Below are 17,606 nucleotides of genomic sequence, written 5' to 3'. Positions count from 1 at the left end.
GTATCGTTTAGAGACCAACCGTCACGGACGAAGACGAAAAATTTAGCAGAGCAGAAACGCTACAGTGTGGCATTTTGATCAACAGGCACTTATAGATGAGTGCCTAATGTCCTGGAAAACAGCCGCTTTCACAGAAAGGCTGCTGGTTCACTGGCTTTACTTTCACTTTTTCTCCTGCATGCAGACTTTATCGATAACCATGACAACAGGGATATTATGGTTGGATATAGCGTTATATTCTTTTTTTTTTTATACAAGCAAAATTATTATTACTCTGAACTTTTTCTCATTCCGTCTAACGCGTGAAAATGCTTTGCTCTAACGTTTAATGTAGCTATCCAGCTGAGAAAAAAATGCAAGTTTTTTTTTTGTCTTAAACTACGAGAAACTTCATGTTTTAAATGTTGAAAAATTAAATTTAGGAAATTGGATATTTTTGGGAAGTGCTGTAGAAGTAATCAACCAAGGCCACAAGGCAGTAAAAGTCATCCTTGTATAATAATGACGTTATTTAGAAATTGTAAGCCAAAGGAAAAGTGTCCATTCTCTGATGAGCTGCAGAATGAGGCTGTGAATGTAATGGGTCTTATAAAAAATGCATTGGTGCTGTTCCTGAGATGGATGTAGAGCCAAAAATGCAATCTTGGCTTCATGTTGGTGGGAGTAGAGCTGAAGTTTTATTTTATTTAATATACTGTACTGTATGGAAATGAACACTTTTACCACATATACAAAGGTTATTCACTTAGTTTCCTCATTTTGAAACTGAGTTTCTTGCCACGGTGAACAGAGTGGTTTATCAACGCTAAAAGCCACAAATGTCTCCGTTTAGAGCAACCACAAAATACTGGAATCTTTCAAATGTTCCAAAATGACTGTTTGTGTTGGTCTTTTCTTTGTTACCTTCAGAAAATGATCTCGTTCACAAACTCATACCCCCTCATCATGGAAACCACACGAAGAAGTTCATATTACGCCGCTTTTAAGTTGAAGGCTATCGATTTGGCAGTACAGATCGATAGCCGCTGCACGTAAACTCGGCGTGAACGAATTCACGGTTCGGCGTTGGAGACGGAAAGCTGCGTCCTTAATAGGACATTTATTATTAAATATTTCCTTTATTAAGCCCTCCGCTGCGTCCTTGTGGAAAATTGAGCACGGTGGAGATACCAGCGGCTTATAGCCCAGTGCGACTTATATATGTACGTTTCCAAGTTGTTGTTTTTTTTAAACTTTGTGAGTGCGGCTTATAGTGAGGTGCACTCTGTAGTTCGGAAAATACGGTACATAACAATCTAAGACGGCTCTACTTGCACCTTCTCTGTCTGTTTTTATGAACATTTATTGGTACATTTTAGACATTGATCAAAGATTTATCGACTACGATTTCTCTAGATTCAAAAATTTTCTAGTGCTTCGTCTATAAGGCCGCAAACATTTTCATATTCAACTTTTTCAATCATATAAGGATGAAACGGAGCAACTCGGCTGTATTATGTCAAATCATCTTTCTGACTTAAAATTTCAACACTCAGTAATTGAAATATCACATTTTTCATTTTCCAAAATCTCTCTGGATTTTAGTAAACTTACAACACTTTAACGACACTTACCTAGACTTACACCAGTTTTGAAAGTTTTTCGGAGATTCCTGCACCGACTGTAAACCTTTTGCTAAAACTACAACTAAGAAGCATTAATCGCGGGTCAGCAGGCCAGGGCTCAGTGACCGTCTCGTGATCGGCTGTAGTAGCGATTGTGACCGAGAGTAACCTCAAGCTTCAGGGTTTATTACCAGAAGATTACTCGGAGACACTCGCACATCTCCACTCTGCTACAGGACATTAAGCTTGTATCAGTGATGCAGAGGGAGCTTGTACTGCTATTCAACCCTGACTAATGATCACAGATACAAACATTACCAGCTCACACTGGTTTTTTTTTTTGTTTTGATTTTGTTTCCCCCCCCACTTTTTGTTTTGATGGGCTCATTTGTTCGTATATTTTCTAAGCACGTCATCATTTCTGTGTAAGTAGCAGCGACTTGCGATGAGGTGAAGGTGTTTGGAAAAGGTTTTTGTTTGCACTTAGTGAAGCAAATGACTCATAAGGGCTGTTTATTTGCTCGCATTCAGAGTGATCAGACCTTGAGCTGAGACCCACTCTTCTTCTTCCTCCTCCTCCTGTCCTCTCCTTACGTCTATTCATGCCTTCTGTTTTGGAAATGGTTCTGGAGCACGGAATAAATGTCTGAAAAGAAAATGAATAAATGAGCGAGAGGAGTGGAAAACATGCGTCATGCTCTGAAAGAATAAATGTTGCATTTTAATATATTTCAGTTAAACAAATTTGAGTACCAGAGCTGATTTAGTGATGGTAAGAGACGAATGTTGTCGCGGGAACGTGTTTAATTTTGACAGGTGTCCTAACAACCGGTGGAGAGTCTTTCTTAACCCGACACTCGCTCTTTCCACTCAGCCCTCTACAAAGGAAACACAAACCCGCCAGTCGTCTGTAACTTCTGCATACATGTGGGTGGCGCGCGGAAACTTAATATTTGTGTGAAAAATTGTCGAATAGAAACCTCTTCCCACATTTTTTTTTTTCTGACCCTTTTTCTCCCCTACAGTGTCTCTGTTGCTCTGTGCAAGGTCATGTCGGCATTGAAATTCAGATCTGAAATCATAACATTTAGTCCCGGTTTCACTGTGGTAATTTAATAAATTTGTCTAGAGACTGGAAGCAGAGTAAGTGTGGACATTGAATGTAATTTGTATGATTTCAAACTCTTAGCTGACCTGTTCTGGAACTACAAATGGAAACTAGGTTAAGGTTTTATTGTGTTGTTAGCATGTAGTCCCTGTTAAATAATAAACTTAAAAAGTCATTTTCAGCTTATTTAATGTGTATTTATGAAGCTAAATTGGTGCCGTAAAGTTTGCTTAAAAATAAAGTATTTGAAATAAAAGAATTTCTCTGAAACTGAGAATAACTTTGAGTCTGAGAAGTAGTTTTGACCTCTTTCTTTAGTTTCAAAATTGTTTTTCAGTTTCAAATCTTGTTTGTTCAGTTTCAGAATTATTTTTCTATTTCAGCTTTTTTTGTTTATGTAATTATTTTGTTCAGTTTGATTTTTATTTAATTTTTTTATGGATCCCATTTAGCTCTGTAGGTATTAAAGGCAGTGGGTATCCACCCAAATGGCCAATGTTATTACTTGTATTCAATGCCCACCTCCTTAAATATAAAATGAAATCTGGTTATTTAGGAGGTTGTGGTCTGAGAAAGACTCATATTTGGCAATAAATTCCACAGATTTGTCCACGAACAAGACATTCAGCTGCCCTAGACCAAACCAATTAGATGAGACTACAAATCTCATCTAATGAAAAACATGCCATGTCTGTAAACATGCCATTTTGTTTGTTTTACATGATTAATTCTACATTTAATTATTCTTTTACTTTTAATTTTCCTATCGAGTATCGAGCAAACATTTCTGCCTTGGCTCCTCTGCACATAAATTAGAAACGCAACAGAGTAGCGGTGGATTAATCATTGTGGTTCTGCTTTTAGTCATAAGTACCATAATTGGCAACCAAGATCGTAGAAGTGGGAGATCAATCAGAGTGAAGCAAAATCCTGTGGGAATTCATGGAGGTAAAAAAACAAAACATACATAGAAAGGATATTGATGAAGGAAATGGCCCTCTGCACACCTCTGGGGTCTATTGATTTCTTTCTTACAGCTATTGGAAGCTTATTTCTTGTGCAACATCAATATTCAGAACTTAACTAAGAATTCATGATATCTTTAAAAGTACTGCAGTTTTTTTGAGTTTTTTTTATTTCACTTCTTAAAACCGTTTCATTGCTCAGGTCTTCAATTCATTTCAATTGTCGTCCTTAATGGAAAAAGTTTTCAGTCCTACTAATTTGTTTAAACTATTTAATCATTTGTTAATAAAGAAAAGCCAAGATATAATGCCTGGCCTCTGTTTTGCAGGTAGCATTATTCTCACTCCAGATTGTTTCTTCAGATATAGCTTTGTCATATTGTTGTGTGACAGTCCTCAATCAAGCAGATTAAGTAATCTTAAAGGATTATACAAAGAGCAACTCCTAATCCTTCACCAAATGGACAAATCCCAGCATTAGGTAAACAACGCGGATGTTTGGACGGCTGCTCACATCTGGGAAAGCATCATACGTATATCTGTCAAGTCTCATTAAAGAAAACCTACATTCGATTTGCATCGCTATATTGTCACATTTACAGTATGTATGAAAGCACAATTGTCTTTTGCAATCTAAAAGTTGCCTGCGCACTCTCTGTGAGCTGTCATCAGGCTCCTGACACCAGCACAGCGTTTTGGCCAAAGCTTTACTTTTGGGAGCTAAATCAATCTGAGGTCATAAAATCCGCTGCAGCCAGAAGAGAAACGAGATGTAATCATCCCATGTTTCTGTCTGGGCTAACGGGGGAAGCCAACCCCGCAGGGACGAGGTTAAAACCGAAAGAGCATTAAAGGTTACGGCGTTCACTACGTCACCCCGTTGGACCTTTTTAGTAAAGGTGAAAAGGGTTTCAAAGAGCTTACAGTGCTGCTCACTGTGAACTGATGGCATTTGTAGGGTTCCAGTGATTGTGGTTTCTGGAAGAGTATTAATATCCAACCTCAAACTAGAATGCATTTTTATTTGGTAGACTATCAAAGCAGTGTAAGGTTTTTCACACCTGGTAGAGTTGGTTGATTGGGGGCTATAATGCGTTGTCTGCAGAAGAACATGTTATTGGATTAAAGGGGGAAATGGTACTCTTGCCTAACCTTGGATCAATATATTTCCACTTGATGCACTGTTGTGTTGTCACATGAAATACTAAGATGTTTGACGATTTTGGTTGTAATGTGGAAAAAAATGTTTAAAGGGTGCTAATTAGGGGTATGTGATAAAACAATTTAACCAATTAATCTACTTTTTGGCTTTTCAGAATTATATTTTTGGAAATTAAGCAGTGAGCTTTTTCACATCTTCTATTTTTTTGGACTTTGAATTTAGATAAACTACTACAATGTTTCTTTGTTTGCTTGTTTTTCTTTTTCCAATTTTTTCTGGTAACTTTAGACATTTTTGTAAAATTGCCTCTTTACTCTGCTAGTTTTGTGACTATATTCATGTATTTGTTTTCTGGTGTAACTGCAGGGATGATTGAAATGAAAGCCAATTTGTAAAACCATTTTATTTGTAGTTTCCTTTTTAGTAGATAAACCGAGAAAAAGATAATTTTAAAATCACATTTGGTGTGAAATTTTTTAGATTTCTGAACCATATTGACCAGCACTAGTGGGCTACTAAGCCCTACTTCTGTTAGGCAATAACTCTTTCATTGTGTTTTTTTCCTTTTTATTGTGTTCTCCATTTAGGATCAAACTGCTGATTGGCTACTGTAACCCAGCAGTGGTGTGGTTCACAAGTGTAACAAAACAAAGTAGGATCATTGTTAACAGTCTGTTTCCTTCCGTTTCACGTACCCACAGGGTTGCCGTCCGCCATGTTAAGGTAAAGCCCAGGTGTGCGGTGTTGACCATGCTAAAGCGCCTGGACAAGATCCGCTTCCGAGGTCCCAGGTCGAGAGACGACTTCCCGGATCTGGGCGAGTCGCCGCCTGCCTCCGACACCGAATGTAACGACGACGTGCCGCCGAAGCCCCGAGCGGCTCTGCGGGACACGGAGGACGTCCTGCGAGACCCTGTGAGTGGCTGTTTCTCATCTTTATACGATAGTTTGCTTTTTTTTTATTTAGCTGGCTGAAGTCAAAAGAAAGGCTGTTTTTATTACAACCCATGGGAGTAAAGCTTCTATCCTTTATAATGGAGCATTTCCTCTCCAGAGGAAAAACATGCTCTTTCACCCGAGGGATGTTGTTTTTGTTCCCCGAAGATAAAAGAACTAACATGAGAAGGAAACGAGGACGAAGAAAAGAGGTCCTCATAATAAAAGCGGAAAAAGAGAGATGAATGTGATCAGGATTAATGGTGGACATGACACCGAGATGGCAATCTGCTTGTGAGCAACAGAGGAAATAGGAGGAGCAGCCGTGAGATGAGGAGATATCAGAAAGCAGGAAGGGGATGAAAAATATAAGAGATGAGATTAAACCAGAAAAAAGGGGCGAAGGAGGCATGGAGGCTTGGATTTGACGTCAGAGGATTGAACTCCTGGTTGTCCCCTCTTCTTGCATCTAGGTGGGTGGAAGAAACTGTCCCTGCTGGCGGCTAAAATTACCAACATTGTCGTCATCGTGTGCTCGCACAGATAGAAAGATGTTCAAATTGAAAGTACTTTGTTTTTTATCACTTCCTCACTGGAAGCCAAGTGGATCGGATTCCTCCTTTTGAAATTCTTCACTTTAATATCAAATGAACGTCATATGGTGGAATATGGGCCTGAAAATTTTAGTTCACTGAAGGGACAGAAAAGTTCCCGAAATGTTTTAAACTGAAAAGGGAAACATAAAAACTTTTCATTTTCTCATTTTCCTTCCACTTTGCTGTGTGTTTTCATATCTTCCCCTGAGCTTGTCACGCAGTGTGTTTTGTCTAGAGATGCAGTAAGATTTGCCTTTGTAAGCACCGGGAAGACATCGCCCTCATCAGAGCAGTGATGAGTCACGCGCTAAACCCCAAAATAGACGAAGCTGGCACTCAACTCCGCCAGGACACACGCATTCAAACATACATGTCATTTTACTAAAACATGCCTTAAGGTTTAAAACTCTATCTACACCACGTGGGTTTTGGGAAGAATCAAGTGTGTGTATTTTATGACAAACTTATTTAGCTGGTGCTCATGCAAGCTCACCCACTTTGACTAATGGACTTACTGCTGTGACTTTAATGATCACATTAGGCTTGATTTAGAATAATTATACTGGTTAATTAAGGAATAAAACATTCATTTGCAAACTGTACTGTGTTGTTTTTGGTTTTTATCTGCTACAATGGCATAATGTAGCAGGAAAATGCCACTGTCTGTATTTCCAAATAAGTGCAATCAGTTGCCTTCAGAAGTCACCTAATTAGTTAATAGATCTACCAAGACTTTCCTGTCAGCTGAAACTGATTCACAGGGTTGGGTAGACATCATTAATCAGAGAAGCAATCAAAAAGAGTGGAAAGAAGAAATCCCATCTGCAGTTTGCCATGAGAGATGCAGCTCATGGAAGTTGATGGGAATCCAGAGCTATCCTGGAATAAAGCTGAGTGAGGCTGCAAAGTACTAGTTCACCCTCTAGCAGGAAAAATAACTAAACCTCCAACAGTTGCAATGGCATGATGGAATCAAGATAAGTTCATGGGTTGGAATGACCCCAACAACGTCCAGACCTAAAACGGAAACGCGCGTATTCTGACTAGGCCTGAATACAATTAAAGTAAAAATACATTTTTTGCACTTCAGTTGTTTCATCCTAATTAAAGTGTCCAAAATTATTTTTGTCCTTTATCAGTGACTTGTCACTTTATTCGTTAAAGTTGTTAGTGCAGTGGTTATGGAGTTCCAGTGACTTCAAAAAAACAAAATCACCTGACCTCAGGCTCCCTACGGGTTCACACACTGACCATACTATGTTGATGTCTTGCTTCCAACCATTTCACCAAAGAGACTCTTTAACCTGTCTCTGCTACCACAGTTGCTGTTGTACAGGAAACCCTCTAATAAACAAACAAATGATTCTTAGCCTGGTGGCCTGCCAGGCTTATAATAAGCTGGGGAAACCCTGAAAGAGTTGCAGATTTGAAATGCACACCAAAGAAGAAACTGTATGTAAAGAATCTTGTGAGATCCCAGAGGGCATTTTCTGCCATAAAGTAGGACATGTTCTCTCATTCTGTATGGCAGCCATGTGATCCACAAGAAGGTTGTTCTTCTTGTTGGGGATATTCCCTCATCCTGGTCGCGGTGGCAACATTCACGTTGAAGATCCGGCTGTGTGGACGCTGGGGGAGCTGTTCATTAAACAGGACATGCCTTCAGAGCAGGCGTGGAAGTGGATTAAATCTGCTCCTCGACGCATCTCACTCCCACTCTCATCCTGTCAGAGACGGGACGAGAGTAAATCAGAGAAACCTCGGAGTGTCCTGAATTCAAAGCAGATTGTTCCGGTTCCCCCAGACTGGCCTCTGGAAATGTTTATTGGAATAATCTGGGCTGTCTTCAAGATATTCCAAATCCAAATTTTGCGTTTTGAAAACTAGGGATTTTACTATAACACAATTTACAATATTGACCTCAGTTTCACTTGGTATTATTTTAACAGTGATGCATGTTGATTTTTAAGCAGCAGTCATGCTTATATATACACAGATGTGTCCGATTGTATCAAACGAAGGAGAAATGACGGTCCTGTCAGGCTAATTTCGGCCTCCATCATTAAGAGGAAGAGCGGATAGGCAATAATTGACCCGCCGATGATCATTAGTTGTGACGTCGGCAGCGCTCGACCTACTTGTGCTACCCAGCTGGGGGGAGATATGATGGCATCAAACATCCTGCAGGTGTGATTGTTTACCATCTGTGGATATCGTCGTCATGACGCAGAGACCGGCAAAATCCGAGCCGATAATGCAGCAGAGCTTCCTCCTCCTCTCCCTCATCATCCTCCATGTTTTCAGCTTCCTCTTTCATTTGTCTCACACCCTACGATTACTGAAGACGCTCTTGTTTGATTTCCTTCAAGTGCTTCTTTATTTAAGGGCGCTCAAGCTGTCCTTAAGCTAACATCCCGAGAGTCTCCTTTCTTTTTTCGTGCTGCGTCTTCCCTTCTACGTCTCGTTTTTATCAGTTTGAGACGTTGCAGTGCATCTAAACGGGAAAACCGTTCCGACTGCAGCCGGAACGGTTTGAGCGTTCAGCTTATAGCTGCTGCAGCATGTCCGTGTGTGTGGGGATGTGTGCGCACGCACGCGCGTGTGTGTTTGGCAGAAGTCTTAAAGGACCCTCGCTGTAGTTGCTCAACCTGCAGTGCTCATGCTCCACTAGCACAGTCATCTCTCTGCTCCTTGCATCACCCGTTCTCCCAGCTCTGCCGTTCACTGCTTCCACCTTGCCTGCTTGTTGTGTGTGTTTGTGTGTGTCAGGGTTGAAAACGGTTTGAGTCATCAGTGCAATAGTCGTGGGGGGAAAGCGGGGGATTCTCCTCTTCCTCGCTCCTGCTGGTCCTAAACCTGGAGAGGAAACATTGGTGTGAGTCATGGCTCTGTGCTGATCTGTGTGTGTGTGTGTGTGCGTTGGGTCATGTAGGCTTTTCCTGTCCAAGTGCTTACGTTTTAAAAAATTTTTTTTATCGTTATTTGGATTTTACTTATCTTTGACTGTGTGTGTGTTTGTGTGTGAACATGCTCAGGCTGGTTCGGGATCTCCCACCATGGCAGCTGCCGTTCAGGACTACCAGAGGTCGGAGTCGGAACGCCTCAGTGAAGTCAAAGGTCACTTGGAAATTGCCTTATTGGAGAAACATTTCCTACGTGAGTACACACGCACACACACACGTATAGGGCTACAACTACTGGATTATTCTGTCGATTTATTCCTATTAATTGGATTTAAAAAATTGTCCAATTCTACAGTTTTTTTTAATCACTTAAGTGTTTTTATATAATATCAAGAAATATATTAAAGCTGCAGCGTGTAACTTTCACAAATTTTTTTTATTGTGACAGTATGAGACAAAAAAATCAAGCTCCTCTGCCTTCTGCCAGGGCTTTCAGTACTAACTACAGAAATACACTACTCGGTCAGAAACAACCAATCAGAGCTAGGAGGAGTGTCTCAGTGCTGTCAACCATTCGCATGCCCACCTCACTACTTGCTCTCTGCTTCGCTGCAGCTGGTTCACCACAACATAACCTGCCACAAATGCTAATGCTAGTTAGCATAGCCACCGATGATGGCGGATGAATAGTTTTCCTGTAACAATGAGTTGTTTCTCTAACATTAGCACAGATCAACATTAATTGACAGCACCAAGCTACCTGTCTCATATTATACTGTCACAATATGCTGACAGTGTTGGCAAATATGGAAAAAACATATTTTTGTAAATCTTGCTTACTGCAGTATTAAAAGATGCAAATAAACAAATAATTCATTTCCTTTTGTAATTGAGAAAATAAACATTTCAGTGCTTAAAATGCAATAGGATATCATTCTTTTACCGATATCGAACCAGGTGGAGCTAAAACTTTGACACTTGAGGAGTTGGTGGTAAAATATATTTACAGACAAAGATGTTCTCATCTTAATTGCAAAATGTGTATAAACATATTTTGTACACTTTGTGCTTTAATACAGCTATGTGGGGGTTTTTTTTCCAGTAAATAACCTTTTTTGAGTCTGGTTAGCGATTAATTGATTAATAAATTAGTTGACGATTATTTGAATAACTGATTCACAGTGATTAATCGTTTGAGCCCTGCTTCTCTGTGCATACATCTTCAGGCTTGTTCCTGTAGGCTAAAGCAGGACGGAGCCTCTAGTCCAGGTGTCTGATGCAAACTGCAGCAGGAAGCCGACTCCATTTGCATGAACGTCTCGGCTCCAGAAGTCTTGCTGACATTACTAGTTCCTCACTTCTCTAAAATCAAAGCAGTGTGACAATGAGCGCGTGTGAAGGGGTTTTTGTCGGCATCAGCCAGATGAACGCGTTTCTGTCTGCTTTAAAGTGGAAGCATCTTGTGTTGTGCTTTGTGGTTTGACAGTCGCATTGTTTGCACTTCTTTGAGTAAAAACAACTATTACTCAATGTCACAGCGCTCTGTAATGCTTGCCATCAGTCCCATCTTTTTGTTCAGCCCTGCGATGTGCTAACAAATGAGCACAAGAGATCAAATGAGCTTCCATGACGGCGTAATCTGATGCTGGGTCGGACTCCGGCATCCTGTTTTGGTCGTTGTGTGTTGGCAACCTTGAAATTATTCTGGAAGCAGGCAGCTGCTGGGCCGAGGTTAATCAGTTTACCCATTCTACAATTAATTGTTGGAGATTTTGCGATGCTATCAAGCAGGAACGCACTCTGTGATCCCAAGCATACGCTATCAATCGGTCTTAATTAAAAAGCTATGGAAAGATGTTGGCGGTCTGGAGAAACTGAAGTGTGTACGAGGTTTTACATGGAGTATTACAAGATTTAAGTCATAAAATTACCATAATAGAGTGGTAGTAATTCAAGAATAGTCATAAAATTACGAGAAGAAAGTTGTTCAAGAATAAAGTTGAAATAATACCAGAATAAAGTCGAAATAATGAGAATAAAGTCGAAGAATTGCAAGAATAAAGTTTAAATTACATCAGGATAAAGTCGTATTTAGAGAGTAAAGTCATATTATGAGAACTCCAAAACGAAACAAATCAATTTTACAACAGTTGTATATTGGGGAATGTTGAGCATCTTGTGAAGTTATACTTTCATGGTTTTACAAATAAGGAAATACTTAATATATTAAGTATTTAGTGTCAGATTACCATCAGCAGCAGGACTTTAAAATGCATGACCTATTATTGGGGCTAGGCTAAGAAAAAAAAAATTACGAGAATAAATTCATAAACTACAAGAATAAAGTATCAATGTTACAAGTATTATTCTTGTACTACTTTATTTTGGTATTATTTTGACTTTACTCTTTTTCATAGCATGTCCTTAATATTCCGTCGTAAAGTCCAACAGTGTTCACAAGAAATGTCTGATGTTAACATCGTTTAATCGCTCTAAGCCAGTTAGTGGATGCATTTCAAAGGTTTGTGTCAAATTTCTATTCAGCTTTCTGTGTAGTTACATTATGATTTGTGCCATAATCAGATTTTGTTTTGCGTGATTCAAACCTCACATGTAGGTTTCTCTATTGTGCCCATTTTTTATTTTTACACGCACAAAGCATATTTCAATCAAAAGCAGTCAAACTACTCCAGTTTGTTTTTATTATTATTCAATATTTGTGGGGTTTGAGGCTGGCTTTGCATAATTACTGTGCTGCTGCCAGCCTATTTTTAGTTTCACTTTGACTGCATGAGATTTGCATTCAGCTCAGCAGCTGACAGCACACCAGCTCTGTGACGTCTGGGGGAAAAAGCCCTCTGTTATAAAGCCAGCGCATAGACATATTAAATAATCACAGCTAACTGTATTTCTTTTTTTTTCTCCCCGTCCAGTTGAACTAAAACGTCCAACTTGCATTCCTAACACTAAGCGACAATCTTTGGGAATCACCGTTACATCATTCCTCAGTTAAAAACAAATCTGGAGTTGGAGTTGTGCTGCGGTGTGTAATGGACTGTGAACCGTCCCCGCCCACGTACACACACTTTCCCTTTGTTCCTGTATATCTAATGGAGATAGAAAGAGATGCAGGGTGAGTGAATGTGTGTGTGTGACGGGGAAAACCTCAGGCCATGTCCTCTCTTCTAAAGCCTCTTAGAGAGCTAAAAAGTCCAGCTGCATTGTTGCACTGCTACATGAGCTCTTCCTGGTTTTTTATTCTTTTTTTTTTTTTTTTTTAGCCTGAGCTTTCTCTCTCTCATCCATTAAACAAAACCTCCAACCTTCCTTTGCCTTTTATCTTCATTCATCCACATCGTCTTTGAGTTAAATCGTTCTCCTTTCATTTCCCTCTCGTCACACGTTTGAAAGAAGCGCAATGACTGCAACCGAAACCCCCCCAATAAATACTGGAGCAGAGGTGATGTTACTCATTCGGACTCCATCTTCTCCATCCCTCTCGTATTTCCCAGTTATCCATTTGTCTTCGTTTCCTTTCCCGTCTCTGGGTGATGTAATCGGACTCACTACCTAATGGAGCCCAGCGCTTCCAGCCCTGTGGCCTTGTTGTCTATTTCGACTTGCGTTATGATATTGTGGTCAACCAATGAACAATGGAGTACTACTCGGCACGTGCAGTTGTACATCAGCAAACCGATGCAGACTTGTGCGCTTATGTAGAGTTTGTCATTAGTGTGAGCTGAAGAGATTAAGTGTGTGAAACAAAACCTTTTAGCAAACAATGTATTTTCTAATAGCTTTTCTGGACTAGATGTCTAGAAGAACAAGTTATAGTTTGAAGTTTGTTGGAGTCCAGCAGGTCTAGAAATATTTTCTGAACTGAAACCGCAACCCCTTTTTTTTTTTTTTTAAATTTGAAAGGGAATTTAGATTAGTGCTAAAATATAAATTCTTAATATTACTTGTTTGGATGGTCGGACACAATTTAAATGCATAAAGACTAGTAAATGTTCAGTTTAGAGGTGCGCTATATGGACTTAGTTTTGTTATGATATTTTGTGGTGCTATTCTGATAATGAGTGACAACAAAAACAAGTTTATTGCTCCTCTTTTAAATAGCTGTTTCAACGAAACGGACATAAATCTTTTGAAAAACAATACCCATTTTTAATATGCTTCTTTAGGACACCATCCACATAAAAGTGATTTGTGTCACTATACTGCACACAGTAACTACATTTAATCATATTTTCAAATGTGACATTTAACTATACTATTATTGCACAAACAGTTGAGAAAATAGTAAAACTAGTCATTCCGACATACGGACAATTTGGGGAGATTTTAAGTGTCATGAAAAAATGATCACGATAAATCAGTGAAGATGAGATAAATGTCCACCTCTGGTTTGGTTTCTTGCGCGCTGTTGTCAAATATGGCCAACGGAAGCTCAATCGAAACTGTTTGTTAGTTTCTTGACACTTCAAACCAACCTTTAGCTCTCTAATCTTTAAATAATGTGAGGCAGATGGGAAGGTGCAGCAGTCTCTTTCATTTTAAACTGTTTGTAGTGAAAGACACTTGAATTGTTGGACGGGGGGGAGGGGAAACCCAGATTTGTCATGTCAATAAATAATTTACATCTCTTATTAACCAGTTTTATAACAAAGTATACTTTTTCATGTCTTCATAAAGAATTTCCGCTACTGATGGTCTAGTTGAAGACTCTCTTTGAGATTGTTTCTAAACTAGTTGATTTGTGAACATTTTTACTCGAAGAAAAGCTGCCTGAACGCATCATGACTTCTGACAGACTTTTGATGTCACAGTTGCTGCTTTTTTTTCTTTTTTTTTTTCTGCCTTCCCCTTTCTACATTTCGGTTTCATGTTCAGTCATTTCTTCACACGTACCTTCTGATCTAAATGCGACAAACTACATGAATTTAATTGGACTTCCTCATTTTATATACTTCTGCTGTTAAGAGGCAATCTTGTCACTTTGGAAGTGTTGCTCTAAATACCAACTTCCACACTGAGGAGTGTTGTTAGCAGAACCTTTTGTCTCTTGAACACAATGTTGTCTCTGCTAGGGTAGAGATTAGATTTTTCCAATAGGGCTTGCACATGATCAATAAAACATGTAGTTTAGATGTCGTATCTGAAATGTGAGAGGATGCCATTGATTACAATTAACCCACGTATTATTGATCTTTATTTTTTATTTATTTTTTTACTTCTTTAGTGATTTAAGTGATTAAAAATAAAAAGTACCAAGATCGACTGCTGCAAACACAAATTATCTCTTAATTATTCAGTTGCCCACACATCAGTTGCAGACCAGCTGGCTTCATTTTAAAAGATTTTTTCTGTTGGAATATTAGATTGAAGGGTTTTAGCATTTAGCTAATTTGCCGGGTTATATATGGAATCCCTTTGTGCAAACGGCTACGTTAAAGAGTTGAAATGAACCGATCCTCCTGCTGGTGGTGTAATGTTAGAGGGTGGTACCAGTGGAAATCACCTCATGCCGTTATATTAGCCGGCTTAACTTGCTAAGCTTTCATAGCTTCCCACGACTTCCTCCTCTTAGATCTCTCTTTACCTCTACATTTTAATCATGGCTGTAACTATTTTTTATATTTTTTATCTTACAAAGCACATCAGGTGTTTGACTTTGCTGTAGTCGGACCCTCTCTTTGTTGTACTTATTTTTTTTTTAACAGTTCTATGAAGTTAGGAAGTGTCGCGTGCGTTTCATGTGTTTGGTTTGTATTGAAGGTCAGCGTGCGACGCTTTAAACTCGGCAGCGGATCGATGCGGTGTCCGAGCCGCTGCCCTACTTCAAACTGGGCAGGGGAACATGGTACACACACCAAACAGGAGGCGCTCTGCAGCTGGGCAAGGGCTAATGCAGCTGGAGAGGAATTGGCTCTGTAATTTTTAGTGCTTGCTCTCTGCTTAGCAGCAGTAAGTGTAGATCATGTTCCTAAGTCATCATCAAGAAGTATTCAACATGCAAAAAGTGTATCCAAATAGATGTTTTCTTAGTTTTTTTAACTTTTAATAAAATCTTGATTTTTAAAAAATATTGCAGCTTTTCTGCTCCACGGGTTGGAATCGGGTAACTGTAAACTTTTTGGACAGCCACTGTGGGACTAAGGAGCATCCTGCATCACAAATTTATAGAAATGTTGCAGGGGAAATCAATACTCCTCCTTGTAAATGATGTGTGTTTGAGCTTTAGAGTTGAAGGCCTTGCAACTAATGAGAAAATGCAGCCGGAGCCACTGAAGCAGAGAAGAAATAGTCTGGGATTTATAGACCTTTTATTGATGCAAACAAACCTATAGATATCTATCAATCTGCTACAAAGCATTCTGAATCAGAAGGGGGCTCACAGTAAATAGTTATTGCATATGTTTTAAGCTGTGCAGTTCAATCTTCATGTTCTCTGCAGGGGAAACTGCAGCTAGATATGTTATGAAATGTTTGATATGATTACTGTTCGCAAATAAACAGATCATATCCAGCCTGCTGACAACACATTAGCTTGTTGTTTATCTAGATTGTTTATAATGGTCTCTCGTTTCTCCTCTGCCATTGATGTGAATCTTGGTTAAGCAAACTTGTACCTCCCGTCCTTCCCAAATCAATCGATGGAGGAGTGCCTCTGTCATTTCCTAGACAACCGTGACGTAGACGGAGAATCTGTCTCTAAACTGAAGAGGAAGACCTTGAATTTGAGCGAAATTTAGGTCATTCAGCTGGGTCTGAGTGGGAGGCAGAGGAATTCTAGATGCGATTAAACGACATAAGATATTCTTTCTTCGTTTAGCCCGAGCACAAACTGGATTACTGCATTATGGAGATTACTGAAAATAAACTGCAAATACTTGGAAAAGCATTAAAGACACGCTGATCGATGGGCGTCGTCGACAATTGCCAAATCAAATGTCAGTCCACAGGATCTGTCACTTCTCTTCATGACGGGCTTTACGGTTTGTTTTATAAGCAATAATGAAACCTCATTTAATCAGGAAGTGATGAAAAGGAGTCTTTTTTTTCCTTTTTCTTCTTCTTCCTTGAAGTGCACCAACACATCAAACCAGTCAGATCTCTTGACCTTTATCCCACATTTATTCAAGATCTTAAATCTCCTAGTTTATCAGTCAGGTCAGGGTGACGGAGAAACAGAAACTGGTGGCAGGTAGTTAGCTTTTTTTTTTTTTTTTTTTGGCGCATCTCTAAACAGCATTCTGAGTTCCTCATATCTGTGTAGACATACACAGATTTTAGTTCCTCTGGCTGATTCATTACACCTTGAATCCAACTATGAAATGTCATGACTTGATTTGAACTTTAACTGACATTCTTGACATTTTGAGTTTAACTTGAGCCTTGATAGCTGAAAATACACAACCATAAGCTTTTTAAACACTAGGCAGAGCAAACAAACTAAGCCCACTTGTCATCTTATCTCAACCTCTAGCTTACCAATGTTTGAGCTGGTTTTTTGTTTGCTACCCCCCCGTCCCCCCATTCGCGTTCTGGGTTCTCCATTGGTCAGTCTGTCGATCTGCAGATTGGCTGGAGGCCCCAAACCTTGTTCTGTCCAAGTCAACTAGTACTTTGGCAAACATTGTTGTACATGTGAACAATAAGAGGCCAGTGTGAAGCGGCTGATTTTCTCTGTGTCTCCCCACACACCCCACCACCAATGCCTCCCCCACCTCCTCCTCCATCCTTTACTGAAAGGAGCCATTGTCTCTGGACTGGTTTAGAGAAAGCGGTGCTGTACTTTCCCTTTCAGGTCTGAAAACGTTTGCCCACTTTGATAAAAGGGAGCATCTTGTACAGTATTTACAGTGTACCTGAACACTATAGAACAGCACAAAGTTGCTAAAAGCCAAATGATTTGAGACATACTTTTACAAAGTTGTTCAGAAAGATGTTTTTTTAGATCATTTTTTTAGATCGTGTGTTTGGAAATATCTCATTCTGAGCCCTCTGAGTGCGCTGGACACCCAGCAAAGCCCCACCCCTCTCTTTCTACCTCTACTGCCCTCCTCCTGTTTCCACCACCGACCATCACTCTGCGTGCAGGCCCTGCTTTGTTGCGACTGATTAAAATTTGCCTGCAGGATCCTGCCCTCCAGCCGCTTGCCTCACCTTATGGATGAAACTTAAATGCGGCGCTCAGGGTTTGGGGGAACTTTGAGTCGTTTCTGGAGCAGAAAGAGACCAAACAGCGGGAAGCCGTGGCGCGATTTCAGGACAAGCCCAAGGCGGCCACCCTGCCGTCTCGGTCCTGCGCAAGCGTCCCAGGAAGTGG

General features: G+C 39.9%; 1 protein-coding gene across 3 annotated transcripts in view; it reads left to right on the top strand.

Moving 5' to 3' along the window:
* gramd4 (GRAM domain containing 4) overlaps positions 1–17,606 on the top strand; it is a 42,746-nt gene that overhangs the window by 4,073 nt on the left and 21,067 nt on the right. For 2 of the 3 annotated variants that reach the window (XM_023350174.1, XM_023350173.1), the window contains exons 2-3: positions 5,541–5,754; positions 9,407–9,527. In XM_023350174.1, coding sequence (XP_023205942.1) covers positions 5,541–5,754; positions 9,407–9,527 — 335 coding nt within the window. Of the gene's footprint in view, positions 1–5,540; positions 5,755–9,045; positions 9,247–9,406; positions 9,528–17,606 lie in introns of those variants that run through there. The other variant, XM_014469579.2, reaches the window with a different exon arrangement.

The sequence above is a fragment of the Xiphophorus maculatus genome, chromosome 17, assembly GCF_002775205.1.
Source record: "Xiphophorus maculatus strain JP 163 A chromosome 17, X_maculatus-5.0-male, whole genome shotgun sequence".
NCBI lineage: Eukaryota > Metazoa > Chordata > Actinopteri > Cyprinodontiformes > Poeciliidae > Xiphophorus > Xiphophorus maculatus.
This window is presented reverse-complemented; position numbering and strand designations above follow the sequence as displayed.